A 20,881-nucleotide genomic window follows, 5' to 3' on the forward strand; every position below is an offset into this window, starting at 1 on the left:
TCATTCCCACCATACTTAATTCCCTAATCCTTTATTTGTCCTGTTCATCCGTCTTGATTAAATTGTAAGCTCTGTTGAGAAAGGAATGTCTCATACGTGTTCAGTGTTGCGTATGTCTAGTAGTGCTATAGAAATGACAAGTAGTAGTAGTAGTATATTATAAAGCAATACAAAACCCTGAAAAGTAATACCAAACCCTGATATAATCCAAACACTATTATAAATAAAATACTATTTTCTGCCTTTGTTGTCTGCCCATTTTATTTTTCTAATCATGTTGGTCCCAGTCTCTGGTTTCTGCTTTCATCTGTCTTATCTCTCTATGGTCTCCTGTCCATTTGCCATTTCTTTTCTGTTCTGTCTTCTTCAGTTCCTTCCCTACATCCATCTCTGACATTGATTTTTTTTCCTTCCAGATTTCTTCCATTTATTTTTCAGCCTCTGTCTGTTCAGATTTCATGCCTCCTTCTTATTATCCAGTTTTTTAATCTCTCTCTTTTTACCACATATATTGACAGCTTTCCATCTCTTCCCCTCACCCAGCTCTCCTATTCCTCATCTTCTTATTCCCCATTATTCTCTACTCTTTTGTTTCCCTATCCTCCTCGCATGTCAATCATATGTCCTCCGTCTTCCATGTCCAACATCCCCACTCCTACCCTTACCCCCATCTCCTATCCCTTACCCCCATCCTATGTCCAGCATCCCCATCTCTCTATTTGCCCCATGTCCAGCACCACCTCTTTGTCTCCTATCACCATCCTATGTCCAGCATTCCCCCCATATCCCTATAATCCCTGTATCCAGAATCCTTTATTGTGTCACTATTCCCCCTATTCTTTTTCCCCTCCCCATAAGACTTCATATCCCCTGTCACCTCATCTTACACCCCGTTTCTGTGTCCCCCATCTCCTTGTCCCCAAAGCCAATATAACCCATTTCTTTCTCCCTCTCCTGATCCTAAACCCCTATTCCTCCCCCCCACTTCCCTTTTTTTTACCATTGAACTATCAGAATAGAAAAACAAGGAGATTTTGCTTTGTTTTCCCTTTGATAGGGCCCAATCTGAACTTGCCTCAGCCACCAACTCTCCATTCTCTGCATGGACTCGTGCTACGGCACCCAGGTCCTTGCAGTGGCGGAAAACTTGATACAGCTCACTATCCCGCAGCATGTACAGGTCCTTGTAGGTCATGAACATCTGGAAGGAATTCACCCCTTTCTCCCTTACTAGGGTCTCCATCTCTAATTTCACCTGGAGAGATAGGATAAGAGGACAGTCAGAAGCCTGCTGAAAAGGAAGGAGAAAAGTCATGGAGAATGGGGGTTGAGAGGTGGAATCATGTCTGGTGTCTGGTTGTGATCCAGCCAACAGCATGACTGATGCTTACCAGTAATCTAGAAAGCTTTTATCACACTTACCCTCATAATTTACCTACTCCTTTCTGCTTGGTTTGAAAACACCACAGTATTCTAGGAATATAAATTATTCTGCTAATGTTGCTGTTTGTGGAAGATCAGAGGATGTAGCTTGCTCAAGATTCCCCTGCGTCTCACATATGCCAATGATTCTACGCAAGGAATTATAAGAAGGAGTGAGACAAGGGAAAAGGCAGTCATCATGGTTAATGGTGACCCCTAGTGATCATATTTAGGGCCCATGGTCACAGGGTTCCAAGAAGACCTGGGATTCATGGGTCTCACCAAGGACTATTGCTGCAATGAACAGACTAATATATGTAAAGGAGAGAATATTAACAGGGGAAAAATGCCTGGATTGTTGCAAATGAAGGCAGATGGTCCAGACCTCAGCTTTGGTAAATAATGAGCTGGAAATATAAAAGGATCATGGGGAAAATTGCTGTGTCAAAAAAATACAACACAATTTATTAAGCTGGGTTACTGCAACTCTCATGGTGGCACATTTGTTAGAACATGCTGGTTCTGGAGTTAGACTGATGATTTTTCCCACTTTCCAGTTGCATAACCATTGTCTATTAAGTCAGAGCTGTACAGAGCTATATATGGAAAGAGGTTAGGAGTATGTGGTGCATCTGTGTGAATATGATGTGTAGGGATGGTTGGGATGAAGAAGGTTAAGTGCAAGTATAGCATATCAATAAGGCTTCTTGTTTTACAGACTTTCTTCAATGGGATCTAGAGAAATGTTATAGCCAGCCACAATAGCTTCTATTATGCCTCTACTTGTATAGATACTACCTGGTGCACTTTCAAGCATTTGCTGAAGGAAGTACAAGGCATGTTGATCACTGATCTTCATTTAGCTGTCAGTGCAATTGTTCTGGAGCTAGTTCTGTAAGCTTTTAGTCAATGACCTGCTCCAGATGGTACTTGCACATATACTGAGGTTGTCGGACATACCTAGCCTATACATCACATTCCAATCATGTGCATATTTCCAGTGCAATTATCTCCTACAGCATCCAGTGCACTTTGTTATCATGACATGGATTTTTAAAAAAAATCAACTTTACAGTATAAAGTTCTGTTGTATTATAATGCATTGACAATATCACTTTTGTACTTTATTATGATTTTGTACTCTCTTGATAATATAGTAATGAGAGAAAAATTACATTTGCTTTACTGTGGTTTTCAGCACCCAGCTGAAAATAGATGGCACAATATAGGGGACCCAAACAAACCTTCTACGTTATAATGCCTAGTTGTGTGTGTATAGGAAACCACAACCTACAGAATAATAAGGATCCTTATCGATCTTGCTGAGAAGCACAAAACCACGGAAAAGAGCTCTCAGGGGCAATGTATCGAAATGGGTTAGTTTTTTTTTTCAATGAGTATTTTTCTCAATGAACATTTTTCTGACATTTTCATTGGTGGCTTCTTATCCAATTACATTGTAGCCTTAGGTAGATTGCAGTTCTGACTGGTCTTCTGGATCACAGTCTGTTTCTTCAATGAACATTTTTTCAATCAACTCTTTTTTTTGTCACTGGTGGTCTCTTATCAAATTACAATGAAGCTCTGGGGTCACGTGATGGCAGCAGTGTTAATGGTTGCCCGAAAGTTCGGCTCTGCTCCCTCGTCCAAAAACCCCCCTTTTTATGGCACCCCGCGGTGAAGTTTTTCAGCGTAAACCCCACTCACTTGCGTTGGAAATCAGGGAGAATTGCATTGAGGAGAAGCAGTGGCGGAAGCGGCCAAGAGAAGTCTGTTATGCCGATTAAAGTGGCCCGCATTGGCAAGGAGCAGGCCACGGGGAGTACACGCAAGATGGTGACTCAACAGCGGGAACTCTCGACACCGCAAGCTGCTAATGACACTATCCAGCCATCATAAGTACATAAGTACATAAGTAGTGCCATACTGGGAAAGACCAAAGGTCCATCTAGCCCAGCATCCTGTCACCGACAGTGGCCAATCCAGGTCAAGGGCACCTGGCACGCTCCCCAAAAGTAAAAACATTCCAGACAAGTTATACCTAAAAATGCGGAATTTTTCCAAGTCCATTTAATAGCGGACTATGGACTTGTCCTTTAGGAATCTATCCATGCGGCATACGTCACAACTTCTAAATGACAAGCTTGCTAAGCTTCACGCAGCCATGGATGAGTTGAAGGATTCACTGGCTGGCCAAGCAGCGTGCATACAGCAGGCGGAGGAGCATATGGGCGCTGGAGGAAAAGCTGGGGGTATTGGAAACACAGCATGCACGTCTGCGTATTATGGGACTACCAGAAGCTATAAAAGAATCTGACTTGCTGGAACTAATGACAAAATGGCTGCCAGAAACGGTCGGGCTCCCTCAGGAAGTGGGCCCGGTTCACGTGGAGAGAGTGCACTGAGTGGGGGCCAGGAGAGAAGAGGCTGCCAGGCCACGTCCAGTTATTTATTTATTTATTTGGTCCACTTATATCCCACATTTTCCCAGTTTATGCGGGCTCAATGTGGCTAACAAAGTTACAAGAAAATTACATAATACAACAGAAGCAAATTGTTCCAGTAATAGGATACAAAGAAGTACAGAGGAGCTAAAATAAGAGAATACGGATGGGAAAACAGGAGCAACCAAGGAGAAACTGACAGAGGGTAAAGAGCAGGTAAACTACCAAAACGGGAAAAAAGGAGGTTAAACAACATCGCTGACTTCGAGGTAGGCTTTAGTAAACAAATACGTTTTCAACAGTTTTTTAAAAGTTTGATGATCTGATGACTCTTTCAAGAGTCTCGGCAAAGCATTCCAGGTTCGTGGGCTGATGAACGAGAAGGAAAAAGCGTAGAGTGTCTTGTATTTCAGATTCCTGCATGAAGGATAGTGCAGGTTAAGATAAGTTCTAGATGACACCATGGAATTTCTTGCAGGCAAATCAATCAAATCATACATGTACACTGGTGCTTCGCTGTAAATGATCTTGTGAGTTATAGTACATTACCTGAATTATGCTATCAAGGCTAGGCTTCTGGAACTGTACAAATGCACACGCACCCTGGATTACAAAGGCTACAAAATACTTTTATTTCAAGATTTCTCGCTGCGTGTTTCGGAGCAGTGGAGGGTCTTGGCGCCTTTTTGTTCCCAGTTCTTCAGTCGGGGCATAAAATTTGCACTTCAATATCCGACGCGGGTGCGGCTGATCCATGATAACTGCAACTTGGTTCTTACAACAGCGGAGGAGCTGCGCGCTTTCATAGAACAGCTGCCACCTCCCTGAGGGTGAGAGTGTGGCTGTCAGCCATTGTGCAACAAGCTACAAGCACGAGAGGTGCTCTGCCATCGAGTTTATTCCTGGTACCCCTGGACAACATGCTAAAATGTGATTTTGGAGGCATAGTTTGGGGTTGCCAATTTAGTTTGTTTCTCTATGTTTTTCTACCCTTTTGAATGCTTTTTGATTCGGGGGATGGAACTGCTGGCATGTAAAATTTGTCAATCCCGAAGCATGCAAGGCATAAGAGTGGGCTCCATGGAGTACAAAATCAACTTATTCGCTGATGATATGCTGATATTTTTGGATGAGGCCTCCCATAGTATATTCTTGTTGGTGGACATTATTCGGTGGTTCAGATCTTTTTCTGGACTTCAGATAAATTTTGAAAAATCGGAGGCCATGGCGTTGTCATCTGCCTGCCCTTGCAGGTCCCTGATAAATTTTCCACAGGGTCTTTGAAGTGCCAGGGGGTGTATTTACACTTGGATTTTGAGGTTATATATAAGAAAAATGTGGATGAGCGAGTGGAGAATATCAGATCTTTATGCCATAAATGGAGGGATATGCCTATTTCTTTTTTAGGGGGGTAGCACTGGTAAAGATGGTCCTTCTGCCCAAGATACTATATCCCCTCCAAATGATGCCTCTATGGATCAACAGGAAAGACGAGGGGCTTTACAAGGGGGCAGTATCATCTTTTATTTGGTCGGCGAAGAGAGCTCAAATAGGGGTTGCTAAACTGGAACAGTCTAGGGCAAAAGGGGGGAGGCGTTAACTTACCGGACTTACGATATACAATTTAGTGGCCATACTTCGTTGGATACATGAGATACACACGGGGTCCTCCTGGTACACCCCCGGGTACATATGGTCCCATGAGGCCTCCCCCTATACGGTTTATAATGCTATTCAAAAGCCAGAGGAACGCGAACCACCCTATCACTGCAGTTAAGAACGCTACATAGGGCATGGGAATGGTGGCGCTCAAGATTGGGGGGAGCAAAGGGGGCCTTGCCATTCTTGGAGTTTGTGTGCAATCCAGATTTTCCTTCTGGCCAGGGTTTCTCTATGTGGGATCTATGGCGAAAAGCTAGATGCAGATATATGGGGCAGATTGTTGTGCTCGGAGGGGGAGATATACCTCTTTTTCAGAAATGTAAGGCGGAATGGCATGTTCCTAACAATTTTTTTGTTTTCGTATTATCAACTTAGACATTATATCACATCCACTTTGAGAGCTGGGACGTGTCTCCCTGCCTTCACTTACCTAATATATTATTTATGCAGATGCCGGCTACTTCAAACAAGCTCTCTGGGTGGTATAGGTTAGGAAAAGAGCAGCGGGCCTCCCAGACCCTAGACAAACTAACGCTACAGTGGAGTGAGAGTTTAGGGGAGGCCTTTACTCAACATGATTTGTCTAACTGCTTTGAGCTGGCCTTTAGGATTACGCCAAATGCACGGCTACATAAAACTCAGTTCAAACTTCTTCATGATGTCTGTATTATAAAAAGCAAAGGGAAATCAATAGGGTTATAGGATACTGATGTATGTGATAAGTGCAAAGTGGGAAAGGGCACCACGGTGTATCACTTTTTAGAGTGCACCAAGCTCCAACCATTTTGGTTGGGAGTCCTGTCTGGCATTGAGGGAGTTTTAGGAGTATCATGTGAATGGACCTATGGGTCTCTTTTATTAGGGTTGGACTCTGACCTTAAGAACCAAGGCCTTGTAGAGCCTCAAAGGTGTTTTATCCTTTTGCCATTGCTGCTGGCACATTAAACAGTGCTCTGCCGCTGGGTGGGGAAGGACCCGCCAGTCTTGGCTGAGTGGAAGGCTAGCATGATACAAATGGCAACCTGGGAGTTGATGCGTATATCAGCTTCAGGAGGGAAGCCCATGGGCCTGGGATAATACAAAGACCTTTGGAAGACAGCTCAGGCCTCCTTGGGTGGACAGACAGACACGGGCTACCTGAGATGGGGCACGGAGAAGGGGGGGGAGGGGGGTGGTGGGGGGTCTTGTTGGGAGAAAACAGAAATGAGAATGGTACACGAAGACTTGCAACTAAATGTTCTCCTGGATTTAATCTTTATGCTGGATGTGAATGACAAACTTTATCTGGTTAGACGTTGCTGTTAGCTGGTTTATCATGCTTGTTGTGTGAACCATTCTTCAATAAAGATATTTTTTTTTAAATAATGAAGCTCTGAGTAGTGAAGAACCATGATTAGTTCTTCTGAACCAAAGTTGTATATTTATACCCAGGACACCATCTTCGAAGGTAGGAGGACAGTGCTGATGAAATTGAGTCTATTTGGTAAGAATTGTTTTTTTGTTTTTAGATTATATGATTATTTGTACTGGTTTTGGATTTATTTTTTTATTTCTTTATCTGTTTAGAGCAGAACTCTCCTGATGCAGCCTCAGAGAAACAGGGGTCCTTGTCAGGAGTTCCTCACTCACAAGACTCTTCCAGCTGCTATAATTGCTAAAGACTCCTCGCACATTACTCTCTGCATTATTAAGCTAAATACTTTATTCTGTTTATAATTTTTTATTTATGAGACATTGCACATAATTCATTGAGCTTATACTGAGTTATATTTAATTGCTGTGTATTTTTCAAAGATTTTGCATTATCACCATTTTGGAGAGTTTTAATTAGAAATGGAATTTTTCTGACCGATGATGGTGATTTTTGCTGTAGAGGCCAAGTATCTCTTTCTTGTATAGGTCACTGAGGTCTCTTCAGCATTTCTTTACATGACTTCAATTTACTCATGATTTACAGATTGGGTTTTCTTGTGTAATATTAGTTTTGCACATACCATGACAGTAATGAACCTCACTCCAAAGACAAGGTATGTGGAGTTTGTCCTCAGTCTCTCAAATGTACTGCTTCCTCCTGGAGTTCATAAGATGTAGTATGCAGTGTTGTACAGTAGCTAAGTAAATGTAACTAGTTACTGTACATAAGTAAAAGTTTTGTTCATTTTACTTGTAAAAGGAGTACAGGATAACATTTGTTACTTTTACTGAAGTAATAATTTCACCAACTTTTTTCTACTTTTACTCATTTACATCTGATGCTTGCAGTTAAAAGTAAAAGATGTAAATGATGATTCCATAGTAAAGCAAATGAAACAGCAAACCGGAAACAGGGTTTTGCTATTGCAAACCTCATCGTGCAAACGGTGGATCATCTCATCTTAAATTTTGCTGTTCAGGGAACACAGCCTATGAGAACAGTCGAGTTGCCTTTGGTTACTGATCTCCAACCAAACAGAACAGCGATGAGTTGCATCCTTTTAAAGTAGAGATGACGCTTAAGCTTTTAGCAATTCTTGGTGAACAGACATATGTCTCCAGTACAACGGACTGCTGGTCATCCCACGGAAAATTTTACATTCGGGTGACTGTCCACTGGATTGATAATCTTTAGAGAGGAAGTCTGTTTATCTGGCCTTAAGACTGAAGGGTTCCCACACATCTGATATTCTTGCAACACTTCTCAAAGATATTCAAACAGAGTTTGCCATCAGACAAAAAATTGTTAGAACAACAATAGACAATTCTTCCAACTTTGTGAAAGCCTTCTTTGTAACTTGACAGCATGATAGCGAAGATGAAGATGCAAGTGATGAATTAGAGACCATTACTTCCAGGTCAGATGATAATGACAATAATGATGATAAAGTATTTTTTGCTACAAGGAAGACAAATGTTTCAGAGATTCCCTCAAACAAAAGCAGCAGACCCAGTGAGAAGACATCAGTAATACTGCAACCTGGCCTGATTTGAAGGGACGTTTTATCAGACTGAACAATCCACTTCCTGCTAGTGCACTTGTTGAACACCTTTTTAGCTGTGCTGGATTAATGACTCACAAGCGTACTTGCATAAGTGGCAATCATTTTTAAAAATTAAATTTTGCTAAAAGCAAAGTGGATTTAATTACAGAGCAATAAAGTTGTTGGGATAAAAACATTAACAATAGTTGTAGTTGTGGTACTTTCACTTTTTACTCAAAAAGTATTATATTAGGGAATACATTTTTTACTTTCACTTAAGTCAATTTTTTAACGTGTTCTTCACTGTACTTCTACTTAAGTATTAAAGTATACTTTTATTTTTACTTTTGCTTAAGTACTTTGACCTAGAACTTTGAACAACAGTGGCAGTATGTACTGGCAACCTATCAATGCTTGAAAATTCTGCAAGCCTGTGGCATCCAAAACAATGGGAAACATTTCTGTATCTTTCTGCCACATTTTCTTGGTTTTGGACTACATTTCTCAGTATATGGGGAATCTTCTCTCTCTCTCCACATGATTCACAGATTAATCACTTGGGACCAACACCTCTGTAATCAATGTTGCTCCGGTGTTTCTCTGTTATACCGCCATGTCCTGTTTCCTTGCATCTAGCTTTTGGTGATCAGAATGGGTCCCAGTGATCATAGTATGTTAATTTTTCATAATTCTCTTACAGTCATGATCCCAGTGCTTTACATGCACAGTGTGTTTGTAATGTTTATAAAGTACCACCTTGTGCCTTTCCATATAGAAATTTTCTGCAATCAGACCTTTATAGCCAGCTACTAGACGAGAGACCATTTCCAGCTTTTTCTTACAGAATCTACAGATGTCTGTACTACCAGCTTTTTCTCTGTTTGCTGTAAACCATCTTATCCATAATCTGCTGTCCTGGGCTGCAAAGATCAATTGCCTCCAGTTTTTATCAACAAATGGTACCTGAAGTAACACTTTTTCCCACTGCACTTAAGCATGTCCCAGGTGATCATAACCTCTTCATTTTCCATGATTCTCTTAGGGTTGGGATCCCAATGCTTTTCCAGCACAGCAATGTTGTAGTGTTTACAAAGTTTCCAATGGCTAGGATGTCTCTCCTTCGCGAGGATTTGCAGTTGTTAGTGCTATGCGCCTAATGGAGGAAAGTTCCAGAAAACTCAACACCACAATCAATATGAACACAGGGAAATGTTCATAGATGTAAACTTAACAATAACTCTTGTCACACTTAACTTTTAAAATTCGCTTTCCCTCACATTAACTACAAGGAGAGAGAATTCTTTCTCCTTGTAGTTAATGTGAGGGAAAGCGAATTTTAAAAGTTCCTTATGAAGTTCATTCTTCAGTTCCTTATGGTTTTCTTCTTCAGATGGATGTCACCACTCAAATTCCATTAACACAGCCAATAATTATTTTATTTAGGGTATCAAACCCCTGGCATCTCTGTACACCAAAATAGTCTGAGAATATTTTAAATTTCTCTGTTTAATTTAATGAGCAACTTTTATTACTTAGAGATAGTCCTCTCTTAAATATAGTGATATGGTTACCAGAGAGAAATGCTAAAACAAGAACAGATCTTTAAAACCTCTCTGACCAGAGATTCTCTAATAAATGAGACATACTTTCTTTATTCACTTTTAAACAAAGTATCAGTTAGAAAATATAATGCTAAACGTCCCTCTGAGCTCAATATTTCTTTAAAAATAAACCTGTGAGATACATACACTCTCACACTCTACTCAGAAAAAATGTATATGTATTATCTGAGAATACTCTTTCAATTTTTTCCACTCTCTAAATATCTCTCACACCACAAACTCTCAGACACCATTAGCAGTGCTTCTGCCTTCTTCAAAATCTTCCGTTGTTCTCCCACCAACTGTTTTTTGTCAGATTCCTTTCTTGAGCAGTGCAGCCAATCAGAGCATTTCTTACAAGCACACAAACGCTACTTAACATTCCATTTCCCTATTTTATACTAAAAATAACCTTCAAAATCTTTTTTTGTTTTTTTTTTAACTATATAATTCAGGTCAGAGCAATGCCCTAATCTGAATTATGTAAAAATTTGCATTCTTCTAAACCCCAGAACTCCAAAACAGAAAGCTTTAAAACCGCAATGATTTTGCAAGTAAACAGGGCTTAAATGAACCCATAGCACATGTATGCAAGTTCCCTACATTAAAATTCTTTAATTTTAAACCTTGCAAACTCTTTTAAAACATAAAAATTATTTACTTTAATTAGTATGTGCCAGAACAGGTTTTACTGTGCATGCACGGTTTTCTGCGCCACTCCAGGATTGCATGAGTCATCAGTAAGCTCACCAGAGCCCCTTCCCTTCCCAGCAAGCCTTGGACTAAGATTAATTTAAAATTTGCCATTCATGCATGCATTCGCGCATGCACAAATTTGCAATCCCAAACAATACTGCCACCTTATTTTAGGATGTTTGATGGGTCAAAACAATTGTTCCTCCTTTTATTTTTAATTAAGTGGTAGTGTAGTAGTCCCCTGATTCCGGAGTACCTCCGGAGCCATTGGGATCAAGTTCCCACATGCGCGTGTAACATCACTGGTGATGTCATCACACACCACTAGCACTGCACATGTGTGTGCAGCTACCCCCAGTGCCCAGCAGGACTCAGCTTCTCTGGGGACTTTCTTAATGGCCCCAACCAGCCTTCTCCATCTTCAGGGCAGCCCGGCACTCCGCCTAATGTACTGAAAACAAATTTCCGAATCGGGTCTGCACCCAGCACAGGACACACTCATGAAGCACTCCCCCAGCAGCTCGAGACAGGTATTTCTTTAAAATAAAATTCTTTTCATACTGGTTACATTAACAATCAGACATACTATTTATAAGTACAATTAAACAACAAAACAAAACATTAATTAGGTTGAAATCTGGGAGCATTTAACATCTTTTTTCTTTCTGTGCCTTACACCAAAAGAAAAAGATGGCATATTGGAACTTGCTCCTTTTGTTTTGGGGAATGCAGTGCTATATTATAAAAATGTACTTGCCTTTTTTATTACTACTATTTCACAGAGACATATTCAACAATGAGGGAAGGGCTTCCTTCATGCAGAAGTTCTGTCCTGAGTTACTCTAAATGTGCCAACATTGTCCAGTTCAGCACACTATTAGCCGCCAAATTCATACAAAATTAACTATGTTCAGTGGAAAATAAATCTGTTGGCTCAGGCTGCTTGCTATGTGAATATTCCATCACTGTTTCGTTATTTTTACCAAGTATTACATATTAAGGGCAATTACTTTAAACTTTGTTTTAACTAATTTATCCAGTCCTTATATACACATGGTTTTGTTTTTTAAAACCCAAAGGTGAATCTTAAGGGTGGTTGAACAGTTAGGTATAAACTGTGTTGTTTCTGACATTAGTTGTTTTGGATTGCTTTGGGTCCTACTGATTGTACGTCTGCTGTCTAGAATTTTAGAACATGGAAATGAGAAAATAAAAATAAAATTTTGGATGTACTCTGTATAAGTTGTTATTTACCTTTGCAATGTGTGAACGGATGCCTGTTCTGGTGTGTGCATGTGATAATGTTTGAGAAAAACAGTCTATACTTATGACTATGAATTCTGAACATTCGGCATTGTTAAAGGATAGACATTTAAATACCCAGTTGTGTATATATGCTGATCTGTTTCAGACATATCCATCTACTTGCTCCTATGATATAACTGAATTCTATTATTCTGTCTGCAACAAAGTTACTAAGCAGTAAATTTAAAACAAATTGGAGAAAATATTTCCAATAATGCCTTTTTATATTCTCCATGGCTGGGAAAAGGGGTGTGGTTACTGTGGGGGTGTGGCTACTATATAGTGACCCTCGCCCCTAAGGTTGTCCTGTATGAGTACCGATACCCTTTTTCTTACAAAAAAGCACCAGTTCTGGCTACAGTGTTGAGATAGTTTAAATCCATATTAATGTGACATAATTAGTATTAGAACTAACAAACTCATGTTGACACAATACTGGGGGTTTAAAAAAATGTATGTATACACTGTTTAAAAAGAAAAAAAAAGATTGTACAAAGCTTGTTTTCTTCAGAACTCTGTCGAAACCTGATCAATTTCAATAAAAATTGGGATATATTATCCTGAATAAATTTACAAGAAGCCTACACTCACACTGGCTATCTCACCTAAGTGAAATCACTTCATTACCTGGTTCTTCAAAGCAAACTGATCGGGCCCTGCTGCTTCCTGACTGGTGATCAGTTCAGCCTGTTTCTCACAATTTTTTCAAAATATATTCTATGCTTATCCTCCTTCACCTCTTTTCTGGAAGCTCTTGCACTGGCCTATGAGAACTATAACCTTTCTTCAGTACTTGTGCTATTTTACTCCCTTAACCTAAACACATACCCCATGAAGCTTTTTTTCCACAGCTAAAATCAAGTCCACCGTGGAGGCTGGCGCACACTTTCCACCATGCAGAAGAGGTCAGTTTTCAGACTTGTTATTTTCATCTAGGTAAATAGCTTTGAAAACTGTAGTTAACAGATTCTGGAATTGTAGATTTTTTTTTTTGAGGTTGTTATAGGCGTCTCCACCACAGGAATCTACTAGATTAATGAAAAAGGTTGAACAAATGGAAAGAATCCCTGTTATGGCAGACAATTTGTTAGCATGAATTCTTCACAGTCTTCATGTTATTGGTTAAAGTCCCTAAGCAAAATTACATGACAGGGAAAGCAAAACATTATTATTTTGGGATTTTATTCAACACCCTAAACCAGTACCCATTAGAACAAATTATATACAGGTACAGTGACCCCTTTACCCAGTGCTCTTCCAATCCAATCCTGAGCAACAGGAGATACAGTAACTTGCAGTGGCAATATCAGAAAAAGGATTTTAATTCAGGTCTTTTGAGACCCAGAATGAGCTTTTATTCTTCCTACAAGATGAATGTTTTCTGGATCTTGGGCACTTTGCAATCACTTTAGGATGTAGTCTAACAATCAGCAGAAGGTACGCAATGACCTTTTAAGCCAGTTCTGTGGGGGAGGGGTGTAGGGTACATTCACTATCTTTTCTCAGCAGTTTTCTGGCCCTGGTGAACTAAGCAGTGAATCTACAGGAATTGTCCTCTGTTACTGAAAATGGGCTTTGCCTTACAATTGAACATTCTGTGCTGGATTTGTAAAGAGGATCTCTGATATACTGGGGTGATTTTAAACCTTTGAATTAGGTAAAAAATGACTTTTCAGAAGATTATCTGTCACAAGTTTACATTTGTCTTTCTCCAGCATGACTTCCTATTAGAAAGTCAGAAAAACTCGAACTCTTGTCATTTCTGATGCAGTGTCTACCTTTGATTCTTAGAGCAGGGTTTATTAAACTTTCTGTAGACATGACCCCATTTGTGCAGACACAGAAAGCACATGACCCCCCCAGTGGTGCATGCCAATGATGTCTTTATGGAAGGCCCACCCAGGTCATGACGCCATTCATGGGTTTCACAACCCCATTTAAGATTGTGACTCACAGTTTGAGAGGCCCTGCCTTAGACTCAGTCCCAAGTGTCCTACTGCTGTATCAAACAAGCTTTTAATTTTACAAGGAATGATGATGAGCAAGAGAACTTGCTGACTGAATGGCAAGGTGGACTGGATTCATTTCCTAGGTGAAGCTTCTGATCCCTGGGCTACTAGATATGCTACAAGAGGTGTTCACATAACGTGGGGAGTGGGAGTTTCTGACGTAGTTTAATGTGGCACCTAGTGATCAGATGTAGGTTGAGTTAGGTTGCTGAGGGAGCTGTAGGACTAAGACTGCTGCAATGGTTACTGGGCCAAGCTGGGGAAAGGATATAAAATTAGGGTAAACCCTTTAAGTGAAGGCTACTTGCACACATAGACCAGTTCTAATTAAGCTGGGAACCCAAAGAAGCTGGGTGAAGAACACTGAGCCAACCCCACCACCTCTCAAACAGAACAAGGTATCAACACATAACTAGATTTAGACATCTAACATGCATCCAATTTTAATTAAATGCACTTTTAGATCTTTGTATTCATGCAACAGGGTGTTTGGCTTCCAACAGTCTTTTAATCATTTCTGGATAGGAATTTATTACCTTGGGTCCCCACCAGGTGATTCCCATGTGAAGAGAGTAATCGCAGCAGACCTTGGGATCAGCGAGGCTCCTGCACTTCTCGTAGGCATCCAGCAGGGAAACATCCTTGTCTGGTAACACATGGCCAATGATCATGGTGGTCCCTCCAACAAGGGCAGCCTGGAGAACAGAGATAGGTAGTCAGGATTCACTGCATCTGAAGATGAGTTATTTGTGCATTTTTATCTTGGATTCTGGTGTTTCTATATAAGGTCCTGCTTTGATGCTAACATCAGCATTAACTGAACTTCACAACCTCTTTTCTTTGATTTTGGCAAAGTATGTAGCTAAATTATCATCTCTTATTCTTCTGAGAATTATTAAAGTATTGTATGTTGGACAATTATTTGCAAGTGAGACTGATCTGTGTATTGCTGAAATCTATCCTTAGTAACTGGTGCGATTCCAGTATGCTAAATTTTCAGATGGGGTGATATACTGTATGCACGGTTCAATCATGAGCAGCAGCAGTCAAGAAAGGTGATAGGAAATCACAGATACATAAGATTAGGCAATCAGCAGATAAGTATTTTCATGAAAGTCAGTAATCAACTGTGCGGGCAATGTATAATTTAAAATAACTAAGGGGTCCTTTTACTAAGGTGCGCTGAACAAAGGCCTGCACTAGAGTAAGTACATGTTTTGGACGTGCACAGATCCATTTTTCAAAAAACAACGTATGACCACCTAAACTTCCGGAAATAACTAAAAACTAACCTGTTCAAAAAGGCATACCCTACCGACCCAACTTAAATGCCTGAACCCTGCAACACAACGAAACCAAAGCTCGTAATGGACATAAAATAACTCTTTCTCTCCACGATTCCTTAATGTGTCTGTTACACATGAATTTTATTCTACCACAATATCACTTTGTATTTGTTCATGCCAGAATGGGCAAACGCCTTTACGGTACTATGTAAGCCACATTGAGCCTGCAAATAGGTGGGAAAATGTGGGATACAAATGTGACAAATAAACAAATAAATAAAAATGCGCCTGTAAAAAATGCCTTTTTTGTGGCCGAAAATGGACGTGTGGCAAAATGAAAATTGGCACGCATCCATTTTGGGTCTGAGACCTTACCGCTACCCATTCACTTAGCAGTAAGGTCTCATGCTTTAACTGGATGGTAATCGTCAAGGCGCGTAAAATGCCCATTACTACCAGGTTAGCGCCGCGGGCCGGAAAATAAAATATATTTTCCAGCGCACGTATAAAATGAAATTACCACCCGGGCCACGTGGTAGCCGGAGCGGTAGTTACAAATTGGCGCACATAGGCGCCTACGTGGCTTAGTAAAAGGGCCCCAAAATTTGATGGTTTACAATGATATGTATTTTAAGAAACACCATCCTTTTAGATAGAACTGCCGAATATCTACGATTAACTTGAAATGTCTAAAATGTTTCAAGCTATACCTATTTATATTGGTATCTGGGACATCAAACTTACAGATTTACTCCCTAATTCTATATGGTGTGCCACAAACTAGGTGTGAATTCAGAATGTAACTTTTGGTGCTCAAACAGAAGTTAAGTGCCAAAATGTGGGTACACGGCACTTACTACTAATCATTTCTATAGTACTACCAGATGTATGCAGTACTGTACACATTATAGACAGGTACTTTCTCTGTCCCTAGTGGGTTCACAATCTAAGTTTCTGTAACTGGAGCAAAGGAGGGTTAAGTGACTTATCCAAGGTCACAAGGAGCCACAGTGGGAATTGAACCCAACTTAACAGGATCAAAAGCCCACTGCACTAACCATTAGGCTACTCCTCCACTCCAAATGTAACTGTGCTTAGGTGCTATTCTATAAAGATAGAACCAACATGCTTCAGTGTGTAACTGCAAGAGGGTCGTGCAAGTGGACAGGGCATGAGCAGGTTGCACACGGAGTGTAATAGAAGTGAATTTTAAAGATTGTTTTTCAACTCTGCCTTGACCGCAAGTGCACTCAGGGTCTGTATTTTTGATTAGAAGTAATTCTGTTTGTGTGAAAGATAAGACACAGCTCTAATTAATCTGGTATGTAAAGGGAGAGTTGGGGACAATGGCTTGAGTGGGGGGGGGGGGCGGCCTGAGTGAGGGGGGCGTGCGGCATAGTGGCGGCCTAGGTGGGGGGGGAGTGCATGGTGTGGTGGCGGTCCTACCCTGGGCCCAGCTGTGTCTCTCGTCTGCCCTGCATGACAGGAAAGAAGAACTACTACTACTACTTATCATTTCTACAGCACTACTAGACATATGCAGCGCTGTACACTTGAACATGAAGAGACAGTCCCTGCTCGACAGAGCTTACAATCTAATTAGGGCAGACAAACAGGACAAACAAGAGATAAGGGCATATTAAAGTGAGGATGATAAAATAAGGGTTCTGAACAAGTGAATAAGGGTTAGGAGTTAAAAGCAGAATCAAAAAGGTGGGCTTTTAGCTTAGATTTGAAGACGGTCAGAAATGGAGCTTGACGTACCGGCTCAGGAAGTCTATTCCAGGCATATGGTGCAGCAAGATAAAAGGAACGGAGTCTGGAGTTAGCGGTGGAAGAGAAGGGTGCAGATAAGAGAGATTTACCCAGTGAACGGAGTTCCTGGGGAGGAATGTAGGGAGAGATGAGAGTGGAGAGGTACTAAGGAGCTGCAGAGTGAATGCACTTATAGGTCAATAAGAGGAGTTTGAACTGTATGTGGAAACGGATAGGAAGCCAGTGAAGTGACTTGAGGAGAGGGCTAATATGAGCATAACGACCCTGGCGGAATATTAGTCGTGCAGCAGAATTTTGAACAGATTGAAGAGGCGAGAGATGGCTAAGTGGGAGACCTGTGAGAAGCAAGTTGCAATAGTCTAAGCGAGAGGTGATAAGAGTGTGGATGAGGGTACTGGTAGTGTGCTCAGAAAGGAAAGGGCGAATTTTGGTGATATTATAGAGAAAGAAACAACAGGTTTTAGCAGTCTGCTGAATATGTGCAGAGAAGGAAAGGGAGGAGTCAAAGATGACCCCAAGGTTACGAGCTGATGAGACAGGAAGGATGAGAGTGTTATCCATAGAAATAGAGAATGGGGGAGGAGGAGAGGTTGGTTTAGGGGGAAAGATAAGAAGCTCAGTCTTGGTCATGTTTAGTTTCAGATGGCACTGAGACATCCAGGCAGCAATGTCAGACAGGCAGGCTGATACTTTGGCCTGGATTTCGGCTGAGATTTCTGGTGTGGAGAGGTAGACCTGGGAGTCATCAGCGTAAAGATGATACTGAAAACCATGGGATGAGATCAGAGTACCAAGGGAAGAAGTATAGATGGAGAAAAGAAGAAGAAGAAAAAGGAAGAATCAGAGTAGGTGGCAGGGCAGAACAAGCACATTAATGATCCATTTAAACAGCACCAGTACCTAGATTACAGACAGGCTGTTTGTGCTGTGCCTCACTGCAAAAAAAAAAAAAAAAAATCTTGCCAAATGAACCAATGGTATATTAACAAACCTGCTCTTGTTTATTTTTTTTTAAACTTGGTATACAACCCTTTCTGGACAAGCAGGTCAGGGTGGTTTAACATAAATTATTAAAAGAACATATTTAACACATGAAAGGAATTCCACAATAGAAAGAGTCAAACAATCCAAGACTATTTATACAAAATTAAATAGTAGTGGAATTATTCCCTGTAGTAAAGGGAACACACTAAAGAAATAAAAAGATTTAAGGAGGAACTTGAAGGTCTTAAATGAGGGTTCAGACCGTAAAGATGGAAGAAGATCATTCCAAAGTTTTGGACCCAAAAAGTAAAATGCAGTATGCCAAGTAGATTCAAGGTGGGCCAACTTGGGAACAGGGAGAACTAACTGGTGGGAAGCCAATGAATGCAGTTGTCTAGAGGGAGTATATGGAATAGTCAGGAGAGAAAAGTGGGAAAGCCAGTATGGTAGGTTTCTGAAGCAGCTATGGGAAACAAGGAAGACCTTTCTTGGAGCACAGGATTTGAGCTGTCAGCGATATTTGGGATGTTTTTTCGCTGCTTGTACAATGGAGCGACTTGTCTTTAAAGCTAAGTGGTGAAATTACAAAATTATAATTGCTGGGCCTCGATCCAATGGAACTGGAAATAAAGTAGACAATATAAGCAAACTGGGCATAGAGAACACTTTAACTTCACCATACAATCAATACTTGGCTTTGATGAATAATCCCTCTCTGCTCTGACGTTTCTGCTCTGCATTTTCTTAATTCTAAGTATCACTTTCTTAACACTGTTGCCATATTTCTGACTAGCAGACCTCAGAATGGTAACTTCTGAAGGACCAAAAGGGGTGAACAAACATGTGGATAAAGGTGAGCCAGTTGATATTGTGTATCTGGATTTTCAAAAGGCGTTTGACAAAGTACCTCATGAAAGACTCCAGAGGAAATCGGAGAGTCATGGGATAGGAGGCAGTGTCCTATTGTGGATTAAAAACTGGTTAAAAGATAGAAAACAGAGAGTAGGGTTAAATGGTCAGTATTCTCAATGGAGAAGGGTAGTTAGTGGGCTTCCCCAGGGGTCTGTGCTGGGACCGCTGCTTTTTAACATATTTATAAATGACCTAGAAATGGGAGTAACTAGTGAGGTAATTAAATTTGCTGATGACACAAAGTTATTCAAAGACTGGGACACTGGGTGTCTAAATGGCAAATGACATTTACTGTGAGCAAGTACAAAGTGATGCATGTGGGAAAGAGGAACACGAATTATAGCTACATAATGCAAGGTTTCACATTAGGAGTCACCAACCAAGAAAAGGATCTAGGTGTCATCGTTGATGATACATTGAAACCTTCTGCTCAGTGTGCTGTTGCGGCTAAGAAAGCAAATAAAATGTTAGGTATTATTAGGAAAGGAATGGAAAACAAAAATGTGGATGTTATAATGCCTTTGTATCTATCGATCCATGGTGCGACCAAACCTCGAATACTTTGTTCAATTCTGATCACCGCATCTCAAAAAAGATATAGTGGAATTAGAAAAGGTGCAGAGAAGGGCGACGGAAATGATAAAGGGGATGGGACGACTTCCCTATGAGGAAAGGCTAAAGCGGCTAGGGCTCTTCAGCTTAGAGAAAAGACTGCTGAGGGAAGATATGATAGAGGTCTATAAAATAATGAGTGGAGTGGAAAGGGTAGACGTGAAGAGTCTGTTTACTTTTTTCAAAAATACTAGGACTAGGCGGCAATCAATGAAGCTACAAAGTATTAAATTTTGAACCGAATCAGAGAAACTTTTTCTTCACTCAACGTGTAGTTAAACTCTGGAATTCATTGCCAGAGAATGTGGTAAAGGCGGTTAGCTTAGTGAGGTTTAAAAAAATGTTTGGCCAACTTCCTAAAGGAAAAGTCCATAGACCATTATTAAAATGGGGAAAATCCACTGCTTATTTCTGGGATAAGCAGCATAAAATGTTTTGTACTTTTTTGGTATCTTGCCAGGTATTTGTGACCTGGATTGGCCACTGTTGGAAACAAGATGCTGGGCTTGGTGGACCTTTGGTCTGTCCCAGTATGGCAATACTTATGTACTTATAAGAACAGTGATTGCTAAGAAGAACATAATTAAGGACAACATTTGAAATGCAAGTATTCTCCTAGTTTTGAAGACAATCAGTTCAAGAAAATCAAGTAATTTCCTATTCAAAGTCAATCTACAAATGGATGAGGTTATACAATATCGTTTAAATTGTCTCCATTTCTTCATTAGGTATGATATTCATTTAAAATACATTTCTCTCCTGCTCGTTAAAGCTTTTGCTCCTTATTGTGTGAATCCTTCCTGTTAGATCTACAACTAGCTATTTTGTTACATGGTAGATAACTGTCAGCAGTTTTGTGAGAGCACAGCATATGCCATTTCATTTCAGCACCATCTCTCATGGACAGCTCCCTGATGCTATACAGTGCAAACAGAGGCAAAGGAATAACACTGCCACAAAAGCTTGTTTTAATTCTGTGTTTAGCTATGCTTGTGGAGTTACAGACTAATTTGCAGTCTAATTAGTTTGGCAATGCAACATACTACATTGCTGCTTGCCTGATACAGTGGTCACATGGGAACAATTTGTTTTTTAAGATAGCACTGCAAATAACAGAGGTAAGAACATAAGAATAGCTATACTGGGTCAGACCAATGGTCCTTCTAGCCCAGTATCCTGTTTCCAACAGTGGCCAATCCAGGTCACAAGTACCGG

The 20,881-nt window shown here is 40.5% G+C and overlaps 1 protein-coding gene across 4 annotated transcripts in view; it reads right to left on the bottom strand.

Moving 5' to 3' along the window:
- Window positions 1–20,881, bottom strand: part of DPYSL5 (dihydropyrimidinase like 5) — a 209,394-nt gene that overhangs the window by 59,924 nt on the left and 128,589 nt on the right. For all 4 annotated transcript variants that reach the window (XM_030198630.1, XM_030198627.1, XM_030198628.1 and 1 more), the window contains exons 3-4: window positions 14,633–14,791; window positions 1,076–1,255 (exon numbers count right to left, since the gene is read on the bottom strand). In XM_030198630.1, coding sequence (XP_030054490.1) covers window positions 1,076–1,255; window positions 14,633–14,791 — 339 coding nt within the window. The remainder of the gene's footprint in view (window positions 1–1,075; window positions 1,256–14,632; window positions 14,792–20,881) is intronic.

Source organism: Microcaecilia unicolor, chromosome 3 (assembly GCF_901765095.1).
Source record: "Microcaecilia unicolor chromosome 3, aMicUni1.1, whole genome shotgun sequence".
In the NCBI taxonomy this organism is placed as follows: Eukaryota; Metazoa; Chordata; class Amphibia; order Gymnophiona; family Siphonopidae; genus Microcaecilia; species Microcaecilia unicolor.